Source organism: Cucumis sativus, chromosome 4 (assembly GCF_000004075.3).
Source record: "Cucumis sativus cultivar 9930 chromosome 4, Cucumber_9930_V3, whole genome shotgun sequence".
Taxonomy (NCBI): Eukaryota; Viridiplantae; Streptophyta; class Magnoliopsida; order Cucurbitales; family Cucurbitaceae; genus Cucumis; species Cucumis sativus.
The window spans coordinates 20,834,484-20,859,286 of record NC_026658.2 but is presented as its reverse complement, the minus strand read 5'-3'; the positions used below and the strand labels follow the sequence as shown (position 1 = coordinate 20,859,286).

At 32.0% G+C, this 24,803-nt stretch overlaps 1 protein-coding gene across 4 annotated transcripts; it reads left to right on the top strand.

Moving 5' to 3' along the window:
• Positions 1-1,870: 1,870 nt before the first annotated feature.
• LOC101219261 (fatty acid amide hydrolase) lies at positions 1,871-21,853 on the top strand. Of its 4 annotated transcripts, none has more exons than XM_031884620.1 (20): positions 1,871-2,215; positions 3,093-3,187; positions 12,072-12,132; positions 12,549-12,736; positions 12,906-13,035; positions 13,644-13,721; positions 13,836-13,983; positions 14,737-14,849; positions 15,129-15,204; positions 15,297-15,368; positions 15,457-15,505; positions 15,778-15,849; positions 15,948-16,028; positions 16,229-16,332; positions 16,419-16,511; positions 17,029-17,097; positions 17,704-17,768; positions 20,325-20,386; positions 20,482-20,577; positions 21,530-21,853. In XM_031884620.1, the coding sequence occupies exons 1-20, from the start codon at positions 2,116-2,118 to the stop codon at positions 21,590-21,592; spliced, it is 1,815 nt and encodes a 604-aa protein (XP_031740480.1). In that variant the 5' UTR covers positions 1,871-2,115; the 3' UTR covers positions 21,593-21,853. The 4 variants fall into 4 exon arrangements, 3 of the variants coding, with proteins under 3 accessions (XP_031740480.1, XP_011653890.1, XP_031740481.1); XM_011655588.2 differs by having other exon boundaries at positions 3,078-3,187; XM_031884621.1 differs by lacking the exon at positions 1,871-2,215 and adding an exon at positions 6,667-6,736 and having other exon boundaries at positions 3,078-3,187.
• The last annotated feature ends 2,950 nt before the right edge of the window (positions 21,854-24,803 follow it).

Sequence of the window (24,803 nt, the reverse complement as noted above, 5' to 3'; positions counted from 1 at the left end):
AAATCTAAACGATAGTTGTACAAGATCGTGTACCAAATCTAAAAGATAGTTGTACAAGATCGTGTACCAAATATAAAAGATCTTGAAAAATAATCGTTGGGATTACCCAAATCTAAACGATCATGTATATAAATCATATAAATTTTAGATTTATATTTGGTACACGATCTTAAAAAAAATTGTTGGAATATTTATTGGTACACGATCTTGAAATAAAATTATTGGGATGTTGGTACACAATCATTTAGATTTGTTTAGATTTGGGTACATAAAAGATAACTGTAATGGATGACTATTTGAGAATAGAGAAAGGTTTCCTAGTGGCGGTGACTCTAGTTCGATGATTTGTAGAATATAGAGGCTTCGACGAATGTAAGTCTCCTTCTCTATGTGTAGAATTTAAATTTTAATGCAAAATTGCATGCTTAGACATTAATTAATTTATAGTAATTTTGTCTTGTATTTTTAGCCAATGTACTAGTATTTTTTCCGAATGATAATTTGTACCACAAAAGTCAGTAGCAAAGTGTTCAACAAGATTAACTTGATAGATGTTCTCTTTGTTGATGCACACACGAGAAGGAACGAACACGGTCTCAATGTTTTCTTTTCTGCAGTGTATGCCAAGAGATACAACAGTGGGAAGAACAAAAGTAACTTGTATATGAATATCCAACTAAAAAGGAAAAGATTAAACAACTGTCTTACAAAAAAAAGCACTCCTACAAGGGAAACTTCCATAACTGACGGAAGACAAAAAGAAAACAAAGGAAGCAACCAAAGAATACAAAAGGAGAAAATAAAAATAAATTTTCTAGCCAAATATTCATGACATATTGTGCAGCTCAAACCATTCTTTATTGAAAGGTTGAACTCAAAACTCGAAAACTAAGAAAATAAGAATTAGTTTTTAACATTCTATTGTGTAAACAACCAAATAACCAAACGTGAAACATCATCATCTAAAGGTGGAGATATATTTGAACAAAAATCAACCATGTCTTTTGCATCATTACAACTATTCAAGTCGAGGTGGTTTACACAACAAAGTCGTCGTGTATTCTTCTATTTATCGATTTATGTATGTGATTAAGATTATTATTGTAAGAAATTGTTAGAATAAATTGAATTTGTTATCTGAGTACTCTTTAATTAACCAGTAGAAAAAAACTCTCGCTAGTTCACTAACAGCGTATTGTTTGTTACGTTAATGGTAGATGTTGTAGAAATTTTATTAAGGTTGAAATGCCTTAAATTAACTATGTGTGGTGCAACGAAAAATCAAGGACAGGGATCTCGCTAGAGTTATATTTACATTTTTGACTCTAGGGTTTAGATAAATATAATATATAAACTTTCTAACGTAGTAGCATTGTATTGTATTCTAAAATGTCATCTCTAATAATATCTGTTCTCTCTATTCATAGACGTAACTAACATATTGTTAGTGAACCATGTACATTTGCGTGTTGATCTTTACCTTGTTTGTATTGTTTAATCGTTGATTTCGTAACAATTACCTCGAACAAAATATAGAAATTGTGTACGTAACAGATTAAGAGAGTATATATGACACATCTTAAACAAAATAGACCCAAAATAAAAGCTGAAAACAAAGAAGAAAAAAACAAAACATAAGCTAGATTCATATGGTTGGTCATTCATAGCAATAATAACATTTTGGATGAGAAAGAGTAATTAGGTATAATTATTAATATATTGATTTATTAACCTTATGGGCAAGCAAAAGAAGAAAGTAGAGGTAGTAATTATTAATATATTGATTAAGGTCATTAATTTCCAACCAACCCAAACTTACCACAATAATCTTTAGAGAACAAATTAAGTACTAGAAAGAAAAAGCTACACATCAACTCCAACCAACCAACCCCTCTCTCTCTCTCTCTCTCTCTTTCTCTCTTTTGCTTAGTTTTCTTCAACGATGACCAAATGCATATAAAAAATAACAATTCATTCATTGTGTGTTTTCTTGCTCTCTCCGTCGTCCTCTCCATTTCCTAAATTGGCTTTAAAACCCCTCCTGTTTTTTCTTCACCTCAGAGTGATTATTATTCTTCATATATTCTTCAGGCCCTTGTAATTTACAGTACTACAATGGGTTTGTTCAATTCTTGTGGGGTGGCTTACAAGCCTGCCAAAGATGTTGATTTGAGTCCCACAAGTTCTGAATTCTACCTCAAAGCTAATGTCAAAGGTATTCATCTCACTTTTCTCTCTCTCTCTAGCCCTCTTCTCTTTTGTTACCATTTCCAATAATGAATCCCCATTTTCCAAATTTCTCCGTTTCTATGTTTTTGTTTCATCTATTTGATTGAAATAAATAAGTTACGTTATGTTATGTTACGTTACGTTACGTATGGAGGATTATTCTAAACATTGTTCCATACATGTTATAATTTTCACAAATCATGCACAATTATTAATTAAATAAATGGATAGTTTCGTAGAAACATTTTGGACAAAAGTTGTTGATTGTTTTTTGTATTAATTTTGATGTGCTTCATGCCAGCCAAATATTGCACAAACATGGAGGAGATTTTTATTTTTAAAAAGAAAAGAAAAGATGGTATTAAAATGCTTTTAATTTGTGAGCTGTCAGAAAGTAGTTTTACCAAATTGATATGCACATTTGTCTCTCTCGCTTTTCAAAATGGTAAAATATTCGAAACATCAACATTCTAATTAACTCATTAGTATAAACTCTACTTTTACTCACCCATTTTCTAACACTCCCATATTCACATACATCTTCCAAATTTTGTGCTATTATCATCAATCAATTCATTTTCTTGTTTTTTACTTCTTAAATTACAATATTAAAAATTATATAACTTTCTTCTTAAGTCAATTTTATATTTCTACCTAAATAAAATAAAAAAATTTTTAAACTATTTTCTTTTAATTATTTTCTTATAGTAGTCTATCAATACTTTTCTTCATCCATTTTTTAATACCAACATTTTCATATTTAACTAATATTGGTAAAATATAGAATAAAGAAGTTGACAACAAAGAGCATAATTAAACTTTTTTTTTTCTTTTTCTTTTTTTGATAGCTCCTCTCATGATAGGGGTTGTGGTGAAAATATTTGCATGGGTCCTAGAAATGAGGATTTTGGGGAAGTTGTTATTATACGTTCTCAAGGCCAATAATCTCATTTACAAGGTACCATTTCTTCCTCTCTCATATTTAGTACACACCAACCATTTAAATATGGGCATATCTTTTATCACATTTATTATATATATTATCTCAAGCAAAATATACATAAATATTCTTCATGTCAACTTCACCATAAATTGATATGTAGTTAACAATAATGCTAGTGACTCCTCTCTTCCTTTCCTTTGACAACTATTTATCAACCCGTTAGGTATATGCATTCAACTGAAAGAGTCCTTTCACTTTTTTATGTACAAGGTTTTTTCTTAATTAGGTGAAAAGGAAAATGTTTCGTTTCAAACAAAATGAAAAGTTAGAGGAGAGAAATTAAAGTGGTAGTTGAAGAGTTGAAATGGATATGAGACGTGAGTTTTATTAAAACTAGAATCGAGTTCTTTTCTAATATAGCAAAATGAATAAAATTATTTACTAATGGTAATCTAAGAGTACCTTGTAAATAAAGTGCTTAATATAAAAAAAAGAAGTGAGTTGAAGTGTTAATTGAAAATTAGAATCTAATAATGATGTTAATGAAGTAATTTACTTTTAAATCATAAGAAATAATTGGAAATTCAACCATTTCTTAAGATTTTTTTTTTTTTGAAAAAAAAAGAGTAAAAACAGGATCTGATTTTAAAATCATTTTCTTTGTTGTAATAACAAAGAATAAAATTCATCTCAAAATCAATGAGGTTGTAAACATATCATAAAGTTTCAAAATATTATTGATAAAACTAAAATCAACCATGTAATTGGATAGTTCAAATTTCCATCCAAATCTCAAAATTTGGATACCATTTTCATTTTGATTGGACAATTTTCGTCTTTTCCTATTTTTATCAAAAATTTTAGAAATTTTTAAATTTGAAAAGATTTAGAGATTTTTAATTTTGCTTTTCTTTTATTTTGAAGAAATTATAGTAAATTCCGAAATTTGGAGAAATTTTCAATAGACTTTTGAAATTAAGTATGTTTGTTCAATTCAAGTTTTTTTTTTTAAAAAAAAAAAAAATTCAAGTTTCACCCATAAATACAATTTCCATATGAGGATGAAAATGTTTGATAAAGCAACTTTTTCTAATTTCCAATTTTTCTCATTTTTCAACTTTATATTCAATCTTTATGAAAGAAGTTGAATTTGAAAAAGTGGCTCATGGTTTTCGTCACTCAAATCGTCCATGCCAAATAACTTACCAAATTTCATGACCAAGTGCGTACTAGTCTTAGTGGCAAGTCCGAGTCAATCACATAGAGCATATTGATTCACAAACAAATTAATTTTCAACTTGAGGTAACCGAAGGGGAGGGGTTTCGATTTGAAATTGTGAGCAAGAAAGTAATTTGCAGAGAAACAAAGAGATAATTGTAAAAATTCTATGTTAAAGAATCTAGCTTGGGTTGTGACAATTTCTTCCTTATCCAAAGAATTCATTCATCCAACTATCATTGCTTAGCAAAATGTAATCTTCACCTAACCAATTTAATTGGAATTGTTAGTTAAATTGTCTTTGAAGATCTAATTGTTCTAACCCAATGCACACGCAATATTGAATTTTTCAATTGCATTAAGTTCTAGAGATTCTTAGGTGGAATGCCTAATTTTCACGGGTCTAATATTAGATTCAATACGTTCAATTCTAGGTTGGATAGCATCATTGTGCATCAAAATAGATTTACATGTTAACCTAACCATTGCTTCTAACCAAACCTTATCTAATTGTCATGAGTCAAAGGTACGATGCAAAGCATGAGTTATATATTTTTTCATGCTTCTAAACATATAACAAAATTCAATCACGAACCACGTAAACCAAAGATTACATAAGACTAAGTTTAAGTTCTCATAAATTCTAAAGTACAAAGAGAGAATCTATATAAGAAACACAAGCTAGAAAATGAGTACTTTAGACTCTCATATATATATATATCCCACATGTGGAATGATGAACATAAGAAACACCAAAGATGCATGAAAAGACTAAGAAAATAGAGAGAAAACGAAAGAAATTAGTTTGGAAACAAGTTAGAGTTCAACTAGGGTGAAAAAGGTTATTTATAAAAAAAAAAATACAGTGGCACCCAAGGGAAACGTCATAACGCTTGGACCTTTGCACGCACCCTTTCGTGTCAAATCTTCGGAGCACCACAACGTCCAAGGGCAACACCACAACAAGACAAAAACCTCCAAATTCTTGCTTTGAATTAGCTCCAAAATGACATCAACTCCAAATTACACCATGAATTGTTGAAAACCTATAACACAATCAATAAGAACGTATAATCATGGAACGAACTCAAATTAGACGAAAATAAATAACATATTTCATACTCTAACAAAAAGCCACACAAGAAAACATGTATTCTTGTTTAACTTCATTCAAACTTTATTTTTATTATTATTTATTCACATCATTTCACACTTCAAAATTGAATTGATATGAATTTTTTTTACCATATACAAAATTTTCATTTTCACATCATTTTACCTCAAAATATTAAATTTTATATTAGTTTGTAATTCTTTTTTTTTTTTTTACGTTTTTTTTTTTAATTTGTAGGATTGCATGTGTGAGTTGGGTTGGATTGAGGGTGTTTTTAGACCAACGCAAAAATTTAGATTAGTTGGACTAGCAACTAAAAAACTCCAATAAAGTCTGTGACTCAACTGTTTGCTTGTCGAGTTATAGTTTTTATTTTAAGTTTTAAATACATTAAGTTTATTGATATCACAAGGTTAATAAATAAAATCTCATTAAATTTAAATATCAAATATGTATGATATTTAATACAAACTTGAAGTAAAGACAACTATCATAAGATATCTAAAAGAAAAGTATTGAAATTTCACAAATTAATGAATGAAAAGTAGTCAATATTTTTTTTTAAAAAAAGAATGTAAATATACTTTTTATTAAAATATATGTAATTTAGGTTAGGTTCTGTCAAGAAGATTCAAAAGGATAGACTTTGTTTGGAAGAGTAGGTTTAAAGGATGAGTTGAGTTGGTTGGGTTTTTGCTTAATTGTGTGATTATGTCATTTTTTATCACATGGAATTAGATGTAAATAGCCTACAACCAAAAAGACAAGAAGAAGAAAGTCTAGGGTCAATCCAATCCTCCCTAACCCCTCATTTGGCTGGTGTGACCTACTCCTTCTTGTACTCCAACGAATCTCAACCCAAATTTTCTTTTAATTTGATATGCCCAACAACAAAACTAACACAACTCAATCCTTACATTATTTTGGGTTGAGATAGTTTCAGTTGTTTGGGTTGTCAGATTATTTGAACTGGTAGAATTTATACATGGATATAGCGAAAATTGGATCTAAGTTTTACTCTAATTTCTAAGATTAACATGCATAGTTTTAAACTATAAATTAATTTGAAATTAGGATTTTAAGAATATTTACATTCGAAGCTCCGATTGTTGTTTAAACTACCACTCAGATTGACCTGTCATCCTTCGGACTCAAAATCAGGTTGTGGGACCCGTTGGATGAAAAATCCTGAGAGAGAATGAGATGGAAATGGAACTATGCATGGAATAAGGTAATTGAACTAATATATTTTTTAAAAAAAAAATAAAAGGAAAAGAAAGCAGCTTAAATTTGGTCTTCAAAAAATCCAACCCTTTCCAAAAGGCTTAAGAGCCCAATTCATAGGAAATTTACATGAAAAGTTGCATGTTCATGTAAGTTCATGGGCAAACAACACATAGCCCACTAACAATTAGTGAGCTTAATATCTTCATAGCGTGGCAACACCTAGCCCACTATAGTTAGCAAAAACTTTCAACAAAAATGTTGGATTTTTCCACTAACTTTGGTCAAACGGCAAAATTGTCATTTGGTCAAAGTCAAACTTTGACTTTTCAAACTAAAAGTCAACATTTTAACTTTTTATAATTTTGTCCATCTTAACTAAATTTTACATCCCGAGCATGAATCTGGATTCATTGAATATATTGTCGGTCAAAGTTTGACTTTTCAAAGTAAAAAAAAAATTAACATTTTGATTTTTTACAACTTTGATTATTTTCACCATTTTCGAGCTTCCTAGTATTTAAATCTCATTTAAACATAAGCTCTATCTGTAATATGAAATCTGACGGCTATATCACATATACTTGTCGATTTCTCTCTCTTCACCTAATTCAAATATTTTTTACTTATTCTATATGAACTAGCAGGAGAACCTAATGGACTTATAGATCATGCTCTAACGATTTGAGAATAACTGGCTAAACTCTTTTAGATCGAACTAATCAACATTCGTTAACTAACTAGTCGTTCCACTAAAGTTTCAAAGTTGAACTCCCCTCACTATATATGTATATATATATATATATATATATATAGATAGATATATATTTGTGTCCATTTGATATAACCATGATCAATAAGTTAATCATCCGCAAGCTATTCGTAACCTCGACTGGATCAAATTATCATTTTACTCTGAAACTACATCTTGCTTCTTAAGTTCCACTGTTCCACTATCAAACAAATAGTTTAAGATCCAGCCTATAAACCAAATCCCTCTCAGACCAATGTAAGGGTGGGGTCCCTTGCTCAAGACTTGGATTAAGTCTTTAAAGGAAACAACCTATCTACTAACCTTAAAGCGGCTAGGAATGAATTATGTCTTGCACCTTATGTATTCAGATATCCACCTAGTCTTACCCTTGAAATGGAAGGCTTATTGGGCCAGAATTTATGAGTTGCTCTCACCTATGCAAATCTAACACCCGAGATTAGGAGGGAGACATAAATGAATCAATATCAAATCTGAATGAGAGGGATTAGGACATGAAAGTAATGTTAAGAAAAAATTAAAAGTTAATACTTATACCAACAAAGTGCACCTTCCTTTTCGATGAATTGATCATAAGAACTCCAAAGTTAAACATGTTTTAACTTGGAGCAAATTTTGATGGATGTATATGTGTTTGGTACCTAAATTTTAAAAATATATCCTTTTAGTTGTTCTTCAATTTATAAAAATCAACTAATTTGAGCCTTAAGTTTTCAAAGTTCACATTTTTAATTCCTTTGTTTGTTAAAAATAGGTTTAATTTAAAAAGTTATAGAAATATTTTTTGTTTAAGTTTTAAAAATAATTATATTATATTTGCAATTAGAAAAAAAATTAGTTTAGAAGATAAGAGGACATGATTTAGAAATTATTCTTCTAACGTAAAATGCCATCTATTTATTTAAAATAAAAGTATAAAGAACTCCAAAAATTCCAAAAACTTCAAAACTTGTCAAAAGTGGGTGTCATGGCACTGCTGACCACATGGCCTGGACAATAGGCATGCACCTCGCGCATAGGCGATCAAGGGATCTGGCCACGTGCTTGTCATGCCCGCCTGGCCTTGCCACGTGCTTGGGTGCCATAGTTCTCGCCTCGCATGGACGTGTGTCGCGCGCATCGCCTATCGCATAGTTTGGTGCATGCTTTCTTACCACCTAGCTATGCGTTTGGCCATCTCAGGTGACACTCCAATGTCCAAAAATAACCTTTTTTGCTTACCTTGCATGATGAACAAATCCTTCCACCCTGATGCTTAGCCAAGCTCAACAACAACCCATAACACTGAAATTTTCCAAAAAACTACTATAAACTTTAAAAGTTCATAACTTTTAAACCATAGCTAAAAATGCAAAACTTCCTTCTTCAAACTTTCTTAGAAATGAGTTAGCCATTTTATTGCAAAACATCCGCTTCTAATTTGGAGAATTGAGTTATGTAGCTCCCTAAAACTCATCCTTGCTCAGAATCCTTCGAAAACCGACCTTCAAATGTTCTTGATCTTCAAACTCAACCTTTCCGTAATTATTTTCATCTGAAAGCCGCACACTCGAAAATAGACTCAAATGAAGCTTTTCAAACTTAAATCACTCAATTTGCACCAGAGAATTGAGAGAAATTTTGTTCTGAAGTTAGCCTATATATAGAGTTGTTTGGAAAGTGGACTTTGGCACCTCCTGCTTGTATGAAACCACCTTTTGCATTCTGAGGACACCTGGAAACCACTTCACCGTCTTCTGTTCAAAATGCCTAAACACACTCTGGATCGCCTAACCTTCAAAACTTTTTGCCAAGAGCAAGTCTTCTCGTCAAGCTATCCTCTAATCACCTTGCCACAAACTTGTCTTCACCTAAACCTCCTCGCCAAGCCTTTGCTCGCAAAACCCTTCACCTACAATCTCTTGGTCGCAAGCTTCCTCGTGTGCTAGCCTTTCCTCCTGTAGCCAAAGTCTTCTGGTGTGCAAGTATCAACTCATGTGGCCAAGTTCTCCTCACCAAGCTTCCTTCATGGTCACACACACAACAAAGCATGCTGCCCAATAGCCTTTAACGCCTAGATAATCTCTTTAGAGGTTATCTCGCCTAGCCTCAAGCCCAACGCCTAAAGTCTTCACGCCAACAATTTCTCTTCTTACCTAGGCCATAAGAAAAACACCTAAGCCTTCACTAAAATGCCTACTACCTTACAAAATAACATCTCAACACTTAGTCAAAATTTTCAAACCACAAGCTTCTCTTCTTCCATTTTTTTGACCGCCAAGTATAAGCTTAACACTTAACCAAAATTTTCCTTCTTCTTTTCACCTAACAAAAACAAAAAAACACTTAACTTCTCATAACACTTAACACGTAGAACTTTTGGGGAGTTTCAAGAACTAGGGTTTACAGTATAGACTAGGTGTAAGATCGTTTAGACTAGGTATAGAGTTCAAGATCATTTAGACTTGATACAAGGTTACAAGACCATTTAGATTTGGTAGAAAATCATTTAATATAGGTACAATGGTACAAGATTGTTTAAACTTGGTACAAGAGTACAAAATCGTTTAGACTTGGTACGAAATCATTTCTTCACCCGTGTGTGACCAATTAATCGTGGGGGTACTTTCGTTACATCACATTGTGGACTTTTTTCTTTTTCAAAATTGTTTTATTTTTGCATTTTGTACCCATCCTCCGTCCTCGAAATATTCTTTGCGTTCAATTTTTTTAAAAATACCTTATATTATATTAGTTTTCTGATATACAAAACAAAATTATATGTACATGTACTTTGATACTTATAAAATTGAAATAATAAAAATCAGAAATTAATTTTTCTTTTGCTATATTTATAAAAAAAATAAAAAAAAATAAAAAAGTTGGGGTGGTTACAAGAATGACGAAATTTTATTATAAAAATCGTGAACTTGGTAATATTTTTGAAAATTTATAAATATAGCAAAAATATATTAATCCATCATTTTTGTTCTTTTATTATTTCAATTTTACCCTTCTTAATGTATCAATTGCGTATTGATAGATCAGATAGTACATTAACGAACTAATATACTTTAATTTATAGATCGGATATACGTTATGCAATTGTTATATACCAAATTATCATTCATTGTACCAAATATTTCAATTCAACAAGTGTTCATGCTCTTTTAGATTTTTTTAGTACATACACAAGTAAATGGTTCGTTTCATTCTTTTGATTATAACCATTAAGAATAATGTGTTGATAAACTATTGATACACCGACATACACTTGAAATTGAAATTTGACTATGTGGCAATCAATTAACTAATATCTTAGAGTAAAGGGACATTTTTAAAAATAGAAAAATAAATTAAAAAATTTACAAGTTATAGTAAAATTTTGAATTTTATTACTTTTATCACTATGTATAATTGATAGAAGCATATGAATGACATTGATATCTTTTAAGAAGTACTAATATACTAATGATATGTCAATGTCATACTTGAAATATTTTTTGAATTGTGAGATTGATATATTACTAATACACCAACATTATACTTGAAATTTAATAATTGAAAATTGATATAGGTTGCTTTTTTAGAATGTAATTAATATATTATTCATACACTAATGTTAAAGTGCTATAAATGAATTTCAAATGAGTAATGATAAATTGCTAATATATCAAGGTAAAGTCTTGTATTTTGAACAAATGATGATATATAATTGATATCCCAAGGATATACTTGAAATGAATTTTGAGTTAATACTAAATATGAAATTGAAATACCAAATGTCATACTTTACATATATCATTTTGAATATTTATGTATGATATGTTTTTCATTCTCTCTAAATTTGTTATATAAATCAACTGATATACCAAATTAAATGTAAGTTACATGTGATCAAAGTCATGTCAAAATTTAAAAAATACAACAAAGTAATTGATATACTTTGTATTTTACAATTAGTTTATATAAATAGTACATTTAAAATATACTATCAAAGTTAGATAATAAAAAAAAATGAAAACACCAGAAAAATTAAACCTAAATCAGATCATTATAAACAACTTCATATAATTTTTATTTTATATAAAGGTAATTGTAATGGATGATCATTTCAAGAATAATAATTAAGAATATAACAATATTTTTAAAAAATTGTAAATTTAGCAAAACTATCAGTGATAGACCAATACTTACAACATAGTGTATTGGTGATAGACTTATATCATTTATAGAATTTGATAAATTTTGTTATATTTACAAATTTTTTAAAATGTTGTTATATACTTGATTGTACACTGAAATAATGGCTAAATTTCATATCTTGATGGGTTGCAAGTTGCAAGTTGCAGCCAATGGATTATGTGGCTTCACCAAACTAATTTGGTTGAACCCATTCCCACATTACTGTTCTTAAAACTACTTCCTCCTCATTCCATCAAATGCACTTCCTTTTTCAAATTGTTATTCACTGAGTTATGGAATCGGTGTTCATTGATTAGTATTGTTTTTGTTGGTTCTAATATGAAACAGAATTTGATCATGTTATACTTTTTACATGTTTGATGCCATTTTCTACCGTTTACTTCAGCTCGTTGGAAATGCGGAGATTGAAGAGTCGCCTGTCTTTTTTCCCTCGCATCCTGTTGAGGGTATGTTATCTTTCCAGAACGTTCTCTAATGTCTCCAATTTTGTTGAATGTTAGAAATTAACTCTGGGAACAGTTTTGTAATTTACAACTTCTTGGACGTTTAACAAAATACTTCCACTAGAAGATAAGATGTTCTTCCTAAGGCTTCATAAGGAGGTTGTGTAAAAGCCCTCTATTCCAAAATATGGCCACTGAAGGTAGTGTACCCTCGCCAGCTCTCATTTGATCAATCCATTGTTCTGAAAAGGAACAATGTTAATCAATTCAGTCCTTCTTTGGAGTTCCCTATTTGATTTGGGATTGATCGTTCATGGCTTTTGGTGTTTGTTTTGCCTCTAACATGGATAGCTGTTTAAAGATTCTTTAATTTTATAAACACATACTCTTGCTTAATGAAATTGTACATTGGTTTACAGAAAAAGAAAGCGAGGAGGTCAAGCTCATTGACTTAGATCTATCTGAAACAGAACAAGTTCAAGAAGCAGTTAGTTGTCTGCCTGCATGGTCAGAGAGAGAAGTAAATTCTTTGAATCCTTCATTTCACCGCTGGACAATAATGGACTACTCAAGGGCATACCATTCAAAAAAAACAACTCCTCTAACTGTGAGCCAAAAATTTAGCTTTTAATATCTTTTTCTCGTCATGCTCTTTTTAGTAGAAGAAATATAACTGTTCTGAGTATAACATTTGTCTTCTGACAGGTCAGTTTTTGTTTAGTTATCAAGCTGTGGTATGTTTTTAATACAGGCATTGGTTTTCTTTTATTTTATAGGTTGCAGAGAGATTCATAGCAGCTGTGAGTGAATCATCCAAACCTCCATTCAACATGTCATTCTTCATTAATTATGATGTTGAAGATATTATGAAGCAGGCAGCTGAATCAACTAAACGATATGAACTCGGTAACTAATAGTCTTGGGGAGAAAAGATCATTTTTCCTGTTGAACACATGAAATCCTTTCCAGCTACTGAGTTGATACATATCAGTAAATGATTATCTTCTCGTTAGTTTCTTGGTCTTTTGAGTTTTTTTGAACTCTAGTCAAAGACTTACATTTATGACATTGGCATGATTACTCATGTGTACGAGTGGGGTGTGTGTGGGGGGGTAAGAAGGAGGTCAGCAGTTGGTTAGTCGGAACAACAAGTTTGTTATGCAACAGTCATTGGGGTCAGGAGGGATTTTTGTAGGGCTTTGCGAGAGTAAGCGGTTATGGAATTTTCCGGTTGAAGCTGAGGTTTGAGGAGAGAATTCCAGCTCTCTCAAATGTGCTAGCGTCTTTATATTCTTCTTCTTTTCCTTGTTACTTGAGTTTGAGTCTTGTTATCATTGTAAGGATTGGGTGGAAGCTTTCATTATCATACTAGAAATATAATAGGGTATGCATTTCCCCTGTTTTTCTTGGCGTTGTTGGGTCATACAGCCAAGGAACCTAACAGTATGCTGTTGTGAAAAACTGTTCCAGTTTTTCCTTTCATTCTTATTCTTTTTTATGTTCACTCATCACAGGAAAACCCCTTTCAGTTCTAGATGGTGTTCCAATTGCAGTCAAGGATGAAATAGATTGTTTACCATATCCTACTACAGGTGATTTGGTGTTTCTCAGTTTTCCACTAGCAGTTTGTAAAGTCAAATATGGTCTCACTTATGCGAGTTGATTCTATTTTTTGTGCTTGACTTGATATCATCTTGTGCTCGAAGGGGGGACAAGTTGGTTGCACAAACTAAGACCTTGTACAGGTGATGCAAGCTGTGTGAAATATCTCAGGTTATCTGGAGCCCTAATTGTTGGGAAAACCAATATGCATGAACTTGGTATTGGAACAAGTGGAATAAACCCTCATCATGGGTGAGAACTGAGAAGATTTTATATTTTCTTTCTTCTTAAATAAGAATACCATAGTCCGAATGAACTTTACCACTTGCATTTTATAAAGGGTAAATAATACCAAATGCCTTTTAACATGTGTAGTTTGTTTTAGTTTTATCTTTTAATGGTTTAAAAGTGACAATTCAATCTCCAAGTTTTAAGCTGTTTAAGAAATTTCTATCGATTTGCCAAATGAAAAACTAGAGGATTGGGGCAAAATTGAAACCACACAGCTAGGAGTGTATTGTATAATTTAGTCAGTGAGGAAGTTTTGTTTTTTCTTTTTTTCCCAATAAATTAGATGATTGTGGTAAAATGGAACTTTTGAAACGTTAAAGGAAAAAATGAAACCTGATGTTAGGGTTATTTTAACAATTTAGCCTTATATAAATTGGAAAAAACTTATGATTTAAATATGTGTAGAAGTTTTGCTGTAGAATCATTGGTTCAAGGTAGATGAGTATGGACATCAGTATAAATATGAATACCATGAGACCTGGGCATATCAATACATAATAATTTGAAACCAAAAGACGTTATAAAAAATCATAAAATACACTGTTTATTGTATCCTATGAACCGGGTGGAATACTATACTATAGTACTGCCCTTGTTTTGTATCTAAAATATAGCATCTATACATTACAGCTTGACATGGCTCTCCTTACATCTTTCCTCACCAAACTCCAATTTGTCACATGAGATGCTAATCTTTTTGAATGACTTGTGCAGAACGACAAGAAATCCGTATAATTCAAGCAGGATATGTGGAGGTTCCTCTAGCGGATCTGCTGCAGTTGTTGCTGCAGGACTATGTCCTGCTGCTCTAGGTGTTGATGGAGGAGGTAATTTTAATTTAGATGAATGATAAATTTAAGGGATCAAATTATTAGAATTTTAAAAGTACGAATACGAAGTTAAAAAACAGGACAATAAAGAGGAAATCTGAAATTTGGTCAAATTAATTATATTCTATTGAAGATGACATCATTAACAAAAAATCAACTAGCTCATATAGAGTTTATGAACATGAAGATATTCAGTAAAGTTGGCTGTTTTCAAGAAATTGTGCATTAGTTTATATATGTAGCAACTAAACTCTGTTCATTGGTAATTTTATAAAGGATCTGTGAGAATCCCTGCATCTCTATGTGGAGTTGTCGGTTTGAAGCCAACGTTTGGCCGTGTACCTCATTCTGGGTGACAACTTATGTCTACTGAAAAATAACCTCTCTACATTTGTGCCTTTGACAATTCAGTATAATTTGGTTAGTGTCATTCTGTGTTTTCAGTGTTCTTCCTCTGAATTGGACCGTTGGAATGGTTGGGATACTGGCAGGCACAATTGAGGATGCATTTATTGTGTTAGTGTTCTTTTTTTTTTCTCTGTTTTCTTATTGCAACTTGAGGGAGGTTTGATGGAGATTTTATTGACCTTAATATGCTTTTCAGTTATGCAGCTATAAGCAGCAAACTTCCTTCGCATCAGAATACTGCATTGGTAAGTGCTTGTTTGAAATCATCGTTGCATGTTAAAGGCAAACTTTAACAGGTTCTATACTGAATTTATGTCAAAATATTTGTATTGACTATCGAGAGCTCTTATCTGGGAGCATGTTTTACCCTTTTTACTTTAAGTTGATTGAGGATATACTTCTACTATAAAGATTCCAAGTTACATATCTATCAATTGATGATTGAGGACATATTACTTAAGGCTTAGTATGCTCTATATATATTCTGAACTTTTATTTTCACCTTACGAGCGTTCAGCCCAAACTTTGTTTTCCTGTGCTCAATTCTTCAAGACCAATATCTTCGGTTACATTGGCAAAGTATAGCGAGGTTAGAAATTTAAAATGAACTTGTTTTATGTTCATAACCAATATAATAATGTTTCAAATCATCTCATTGATTTTTACACCACTAATTGAGATAATTAGTGGTTTAACGACTGCAGTGATGATATCAGAGTTTGCTGTTCCAATGCCATGGACAAACTTCAAAAACATAACGGTTGGAAGGTACTGCATTTATGTTCTTGAAACCTAACATACAAGAATAATTTATTGTTTATTCATCCCTTTGATGTCTCTTGACCTATCCTGTAATTTAAAATAAAGATGTTGAAAAATAAACACAAACTATTCATATGGAGGTGACTGATAGAACAATTCATATCGCATCAGAAAGTTTCCTGCTAATCTTCTTGTTTTCTTTAAAGAGTGTGGAGGTGACTATTCCAGAGATAGAAGTAATGCGTTTAGCACATTATTCAACGATTGCATCCGAGTGCAGCACTTCATTGAGTTCTTATCTTGAAAAGTTGTATGTTAACTTCAACCACCATACTTACATATCAGTTATCAATTTATGTTGCATATATACTGAGTCAACTCAAGCAATTGAAACAGGGATTCCTCACAACTAGGATGGGATGCAAGAGTAGCACTGGCGGTTTATGGTTCTTTCAGTAGCAAGGAGTACATAAAAGCTCAGAAGATTAGGTAAGAAATGTGTCCCATTGACTGAAAATCAAGACTACTGAAAGTATATACTTTGAGATTATGAAATGTAGATGTGAGTGATATATACAATTTAGAGTGCCGTAGTCTGCTGTTACAGAATAAGATATTTATCATTGAGATTATGAAAGGTCCTGTTCTTCAGTACTCTCAATATTCCTTCCTATATTCAGATCTTGGATTTATTTAAGGACAATATTCTTCATTTGGTGGTTGGTCCTGCTATGGCGCTAAAGTCTATGGTTTTGTGATCTAAGACGGTGAAACCTATCTTATCCGAATTTTGGTCAATATTCCTAACAAGTCACTTCCTTGGAATGATCATTTTCGTTTGGCTCGTCTAAAAGCTTCTACATGGTCTTCTCTCTCCAAAGCCTTTTCCATTATTCTATTCAGGATGTATATCTCAATTAGAATGCCTTTATATTTTCCTCACTTGGTGATGTGCAATGCCAAAACTTTCTATCGTTTGGTATTGAAAAGTTTTAATTATATGCAGGAATCGCCAGATGTATTTTCATCGGAAAATATTAGCACATGCAGATGTCATTGTTTCACCAACAACTGGGTACGTTTCAATCACTTCGTTCACAAAATTTAGTTGGATTTATGTAGTCATTGATGACTTGAAGAGCCCAATGTCTGTTAGAAGAGTTAATCTCAAAAAGTGTATATAATACATAATACATATATATAGAATATTATAGATCATTTGACAGTTCTCATAAGTTCAATTGAAATTTAAACATTTGGTGGGAGGTTTGCTTAATTGACATTGAATTTAGAGTCCAACTTAAGAACGTAAAGAACCTTAGAGAGTAAGAGTTCATTTGACATTTTTTTATTAATTTTGTTCCTGCAACTTTAGAGACGGATTCATAATTCATCAAAGGACCTAAATTACATGAAAATGGAATGCAGTAAACTTTACCAATGAGTTTAATACAGATCTACTGTGTCTATCGTCAATGAGTTTAAGAACATGACCCATTTATAATTAAATCAAATTGGACTGGGTTATATCCTGTGTGTACTTTATTTTATATTACCTTTAACTTCACTTTTCCATGAAAGTTTTGCTTCCTGTTCCATAAAGTGCATAGGAACTATTTTGAAGTATCCCGAGCAAGTTTTACTTTCAAAATAGTTTTAACCTTTATATTTTATTTATTAGTGTAACTGCTTACCCAATCTTGAACGGTGCTCTCAAGACTGGAGAACTTGACTACATTAATGGAGGTACAGACTTACATGCATTTCTCTGCTATCTGTTCCATTTTTTTAGATTTTGTCCCTAATTTTATAAAAATTCTCAATCATATTCTTTATGTGTAAATTCCTTTCAATTAAGTCCTTGCTATCACCAAGTATGAAGAATTTAAAAGGCTTGTTTTTATGAGACTGTTAGTTGATAGTTTAATGGATCCATTTTTTAAAACAATGAGCCATTTCATGTCAAATAGTTAGTTTCTATGGTTTAAGTGATATGAACTAGGTAGGCTTATGTATCTTATAGATTAAGTGAGAAGTGATTGAATAAAAATGCACACTTCCCCAGTTCTCTCTCTAATAAGAACACGTCTTCTTCTTTGATTTCTCCATCCACCATCTCCTTCAATCTTCTTTCTCCATCTCTTGAGCACTTAACTACTTTTTAGACAATTAGTGATTATGAGTTCAATCTCAAGAACTGTAGACTTTTACTTGTGATTTTTGTTCTATTATTTCATGTTTCTTCAGAGTGTTAACTCTATTGAAGGAGGAATAGCGAGCCCTGTGAAGGGAGTAAAAATAGGGAATGTTTTTGGGGATTGGATTATGTAGGTATTGATTTTGGTAAAAAGCTCCGGTTGGCTTTGGGAGAAGTTTCCAACCTTCTGGAAGGAGTTGGGTTGTCTTTATTGAATTCTTGTTGCTCTTATTTCTTGTATTAGTGTTAATGGTTGGCTGTTGAACATTTGATTTTGATATCAAAATTCTGGGCAAAACACATTCTACGGCTCAAAAGCAACTAGAAGAGAGAATGGAGTCCAATGAGCGGGAAATTGGGGACTCGAAGGAAATTTTGCTGAGAATGTAAAAGTGTATGGAACAATTGGTGATTGATGTGAAGGGGAATACCGCAAGTAGGATGAAGGAAGAATCAGGAATCAGGAACGTCCGACGCCTCAGTGCTAAAAATGAAGGGAAAACTAGATGAGTCAGAAGCAAGTACGTTATGGGAGGAACTGAAATAGAGGACGTTTGATCATTTCCAACCCACGGGAGAAAAGAGCAATGGAGCTCGATTGATCAGGATTGAGCAAGACGGCAAATACGCATAGTATTTGAAGAAGTTCTTGAATTATTGTACTCCCTTACCTGAGATGGCTGAAAGCATGCTGATGGATGCCTTCGTGACGGGTTTTCACCGGAGTTGTGAGCAGAGGTGTTTAGCCATCACCGGGGATTGGTTAACAGCGGAGCGTCCCACAATTTTATACACCGGGGATTGGTGGAGGAACTTGACTTACCGACCACAGAGGTAACAAAGTTTAGGAGACGGGATGACGATAAAAGGGCAAAGCCTCTGCCAAGGAGTTAAACTGAAACTGCCAGAGGTTACCTTTAAAGCGAACTTCTATGGAGGTTCATTGGCCTTCAAAATAAATAGTGTTTAGAATGGGAAATAGAACGGTGTTGATCAAGGGAGATTCATTGTTAACTACGGAACTGTTCATTAAAAACACTGACCCAGACGTGGTGTCACACCCCGTCGTGCAGACCTGCTTGCTTATCTCGCGAAACGCAGTTTGACTTGAGCATCTTTGGCGCAAGTCAAACACCAAAGACACTCCACTTAACTTCCTTAACTTAGCTTAAACATCAAACGCTTAACTTTACCAATAAACATTAGGGGACGAGAACTTAAAGATACAACAAACTTTAACTTAAAGATACAACAAACTTTAACTTTAATAACAACAAGGCGTTTAATAAAAGAAAATACAGAAACAAAAATACAATAACAGTTAAACTTAAAGGCCTGGCAGCTTCAACTTCCTCTCCTCTTGACCTCAACGCCGAAGTCTTGGAAGATAAATTTTTGAAAGATTAAGTCTAAAAACTTAGTGAGGTTTTATGAAATTCTTTTCGCAATACCTTTTCATAAACATCATTTCGCACAAACATCAAATCATTTCATCTCGCATAAACCTTTATTTATGCTTAACAAACATATTCATAACATAACGCACATAAACACACATTAGTTAACATTCATTCCTTTCGCCAAGGATCTCGAATCGTTCTCTACGCTTGGTCTCATTACCTCGTGTCAGACTACTATATCGACAACATCCGAGAACATACAGATTTGTCCTTGTTGACTACTGTATCGACAACATCCGAGAACATACAGATCCGTCCTTGAAAGAATCTGTGTGTATATATTGTGTGTATATTTTTCTTTGTTAAAAAACCTGATTACTCTCATGAAGGTTCCTTATTGTGTGTATATATATACACATACATATATATATTTTATGCCTAGTGCATTTTGAAAGAATAAAAAAGCTATGAGTTTACTGTGCGTCTTGCGCTTAAGCTCCTGAGGCATATTGCCCTTGGCCCACCTGAAGCTTTAAAAATAATTGATCTGAGGGTGGTAAAGTCTTGATTGAAAACAAATAAATGTATAACAAGTGTAATTAGAACTTACAATGCTATTTGCAGACATGGTATTTATTTTAACTTCTATTCAGTGAAGAATCAATTTGGAACACAAGTGGAAATGATAACTTTGTGTCATTACAGCTGCCCTTGTTAGGTATTCAATAGCTGGAAACTTTCTGGGATTACCTGCAGTAACTGTTCCAGTAAGATTGCAATATTCTTATTTTGGGAGTCGATAGAGTAGTAGCAATAAGTAATAATCTATTGGACTTGTTCTTTGCAAAACTTTGTTTTACAGGTTGGATATGATAAAACTGGTTTGCCAATAGGCCTTCAGTTCATTGGAAGGCCTTGGTCTGAAGCAACTCTCATTCATATAGCATGTGCAATGCAGGTAAACTTGTGATTCCATAACACTATCAATAACTTCTTCCTTCTTTTTTGTTTTAATAATTTGGTAGCGATCTGCTGATTGTCATGTTTTAGTTTCCTTTTAGTAAAAGTTCATTATATTTCCTCCTCTTCAGTAATCTTAACCTTCCATTTCATTGAATTGAACCCTTGAATTAGTGTTAAACTAACCCTTTCTGGAAAAGACTATTAATCAATGTCTTACATAAAACTCAATCAACATCAAACTCAAAAACGAGTTATTTGCAATCAATTTTGAACTTGAAGTGGAGGAGATGAGAGGAAGCCAAACACATTAAGATAGGAATGTTGATATTAGGATTTTAAGCGTGCAATAGTAATTAGGTTAGGCAAGTGAGAATGGGAGAGGTTAAGCTTTATTTTTCTGGTCAGTGAATTAGAGCTTTCGAGTGATCTCAAGAAGGGAAGATGTTCCAAGTTCCTTGAAACACTTGACTTCCTTGTAGTTCTAATAACTTTTATGTATATTCCAATACATTTGGGTTCTATCAACACATTGTTGATACTACTATCCGGCCTTAATGACTCTCTTCCTCCAACTAGGCTATCAGGTATATCAGAAAGCATACCAAGCTCAAAACAAGGTTAATACCTTCCTAAAGATCTTTCGTGGTGCTTGCTATTTTGCCTAACAACCTTACCAACAACACAAATTTAGCTTACATATACCACCAAATATGTGTGTTGGATATGATGACAAATAATCATAAGACACAGAAATTTCTCATTCTATTCCGATATTCAAAGAGTTACATTGTTTATAACACTTATAGATTTGTACAAATAGGTGTAAATACAAATCTCCTCCCTTGGCTCAAAATCAAATTAAACTGAGAACACTAATCTTAATTCTCTTTCCCTATCATATGAAGTTGCTGCATTTGAATTTTAAATTAATGGGCATTTGGTTTCAGGCTCTCTGTATTGGTGATTACAAAAGGCCACAAGTTTTTCACGATCTTCTCAGCGAAAAATAAGTCACAAAGAAACGCCATAGCTTTTATGCAATATGTTGTATGTTTGTTTGGTCAATTTGGATATGGCGAGAGTTGTGAGGGAGTTGGTTTGCTTTTAATTGCTGGAAGAAATTGACTTCCACATCACTATTTTGTACTTTGTGCGGATTTATCTTTCTCATAAACATACAATTTCAATTTCTCTTCTCTGTTGTAGATGATATCTCAATTTCCAGATGTTCTTTGTTTCTTTTGGGTTAAATTAAATACATCTTCAATTTAGTTTATTTGCATTATTTAGATTTTTCTTAAGAACAATAGGAGTGAACTGAAGATTTGAATCACCTCACTTTATTTTTTATTTTATTTTTTTTATCATTGACACATTATAGCTCAAGTTGAGAAAATATAATTTCAATTAGCAACTCTCAAATTAACCCAACAAAAAAAAACGAAAGGAAAATAAGAAAAGAAAATAACAAACTTTAAGGGTATTTAGAGAGATCGACTTGGGTTGAATTGAAATAGATTTTTAACGTGTTTGGATTAACTTTCTAAGTGTTTACTTGTGTTAAAAAAAAAATGTATTTATAGACGATTAAAAACTCAATCTAAACTAGCTATTAGTATTTGATCCACCATCTTCACAAGTTGGTATTAAATAACTCAACTTTATTAACTTTAATAATGTTCACAAATGAAATTTGCATATTCAATTAAAAACTTCATCTTTTTCTCGTGTGTTCTGAGGACCACCTCTAGTGGCTAACTCTAGCAACAACTTCAACAATCAACTTTAGCAACAACCACCAATGACGATTATGGTTGCCTTACTCTAGCGACATGCTTTGATGACCATCTTCGATGAGTATATCTCTAACGTCCAATTATGCATGCATGACTAACTACCAACTCACATAACCAACTTTCAATGAGCTTCTCAAGTGTCTAACTCCAACCACAGGCGTTGAACACCTCCGACACATACGTAGTTCAACAAACAACTCAACCAATCATTAAAAAGAAAAAAATTGCTAGTGAAGTGTTTTTAAATACAAACTTAAAATTATTTGTTCATATAGTAATCATATTTAATATTAATAAAAAAAAACTAAGCATATAGAGAAATTAGATCAAATTATACAAAGTAAAATAGTTGTAAAGTTTAAAAAAATACTCAACTTTTAAAAATAGTTTAAAAAACCACTCTTACCGTTAGCATGGAATCATTTGAAATTTAGATAAACGAAATTTAGAAATTGAAGTTCAATAAGTGGATGATGTATTTAAGTATATGTATGTATATCCACAAAATTGCTGGTTTAATAATGTGCATTGCATAGTTGGTATTTCACAACTCAACCAACCTCATATAAGCAATTGATACTAATTTTAGGTTTATTTGGAAAAAGGTGCAAGTTCACCAGACTTTGCATTCTAAACCACTATTATAATGCAATTAAAAGAGGAGTTTTTCACATAATTATTCCTTGTTGGCTGTTGCACAAAAACTTCCCAAGATCATAAGGTAATATGGTTGGATTGAAGTAAGGAAACAGACAAGTATTTTGAAGTAGGTCAAGAGTCAACATACTCACCATAAAGTATACCTTAGAGTGAAGTTGATATGTTGTGTACGAACATTTTGGTCATTCTCAATGGGTGGTAGTTTGTTAGTTTGTGCAAACCCCCTCCCCCCCACATAAAGCATAAAGGAGATGCCCTTTGAGTGATTTTGGGTCAAGGACACTCTTGCTCATACATATTCAGAGACTGCCTTCATAAACAAAAGTTCACAACTCACTCAAGATTAAAGTTAATGCTCCTATGGTCATCCTACTAAAATATTGATTCCTTCAAATAATGGTGTTATAAAGAGAAACCAATTATTTCGTGCTACGGTCTATGTATAAACTCCTTTTATACAAAATACACTCACTCATGTCTTCACACGAATAATAGGGTTCATATTATTGTTTGTAACATTTAAATCTTAGGTAACAATTACAAAGTAGGTCATATTCGTAATGTTACGATGATAAGGGGTCTAACATTTTATCCATTTACTATATATCTTTTCGATTATAACTTGAATATGAACCAGTTGTATGTTAATCACATACTGTTCAAGTAACATGATATAACATTTGATATTAGTTTATTGGATTGAATCGACGTCGTCTAAATGGAAAACAAAATACGATTGAGGACATAAGTAGACTATTTTTTTTCATTTGTTCAAATAAATGTGTTTCAAAACCACTATAGACTGTTATTGTTTTTGGCAATTAGCATAAAAAGCATTTAGTAAGTGTATAAGTAATTGAATCAAATAATAAAATAATTCCACCGAGGAAGTAAGTAGAGATTAGAAAGAACAAACAATGAAGAAAGAAATGACCGAACTATTCAAGAAAAGATTAGTATATTTTTATTTAGAAGATTGTATATCACAATTTTGTGGAGTAGAAGTTGGGAGACGATGAGTTTTTGTTTTGTGGAGATAATCGGGTGAAAATTACTCTTGGGTTGTAGAGAAAAATTGGAGAATATAATTCTTTTTATTATTATTATTATTATTATTATTATGTATTTGATATTATACCACTGTATTGAACCATAAAAGGTTTTGTTTGCTTAATAACAATTTGACAAGTTTTGTTTGCTTAATAACAATTTGAAGAGAATTTCGGTTGTGAAAACAATTTTATTTGTTAGTAATTGTGGGTGTGATCACAAAGTTAGTTGGTGATTGATGATATATAAAGGTGGGCTGCATGTAAGAAAGTAAAAAAGTAAATAAACATACAAAACTTTGGTGCTTACATCACTTGCATTATCAAAGGGTCTAAAAAACTCAAAAGACAAACACTAAATGACTAAATCCCAAATTAAAAAATATTGGAAACGGAGTCTTGTTATGATAGAAGTAAGCTTTAATTTCCTTGGCGCAAGAAAAGACCCATTCTTCTCATCTTCACATCCCAAATTATTTGAAAAGCTTTCAATCCTTGAAAACAGGATTACAAGAGAGGTTCTTAGGAAATTAGAATGATTTCATAAACTTTTTGAGGAATGGGAATAGCCTAACACTAACACAATATGACTTATCCAAATATCCCTCTCTTGAAGAAGAAATCCAATGCTCCCATTGAGTTCATTCAGGTCTGATTTGCTGCTTTCAACAATAATTGCTTCCACAAACAGAAACAAAAACAAAAACAAAAAACCT

Coding starts and splice junctions, on each gene's coding strand:
- LOC101219261 (XM_011655588.2), top strand. CDS start 2,116: ATGGGTTTGTTCAATTCTTGTGGGGTGGCTTACAAGCCTGCCAAAGAT. Junction 13,722..13,835: donor TTTACCATATCCTACTACAG/GTGATTTGGTGT, acceptor TTGTGCTCGAAG/GGGGGACAAGTTGGTTGCAC. Junction 15,369..15,456: donor ATTGAGGATGCATTTATTGT/GTTAGTGTTCTT, acceptor TATGCTTTTCAG/TTATGCAGCTATAAGCAGCA.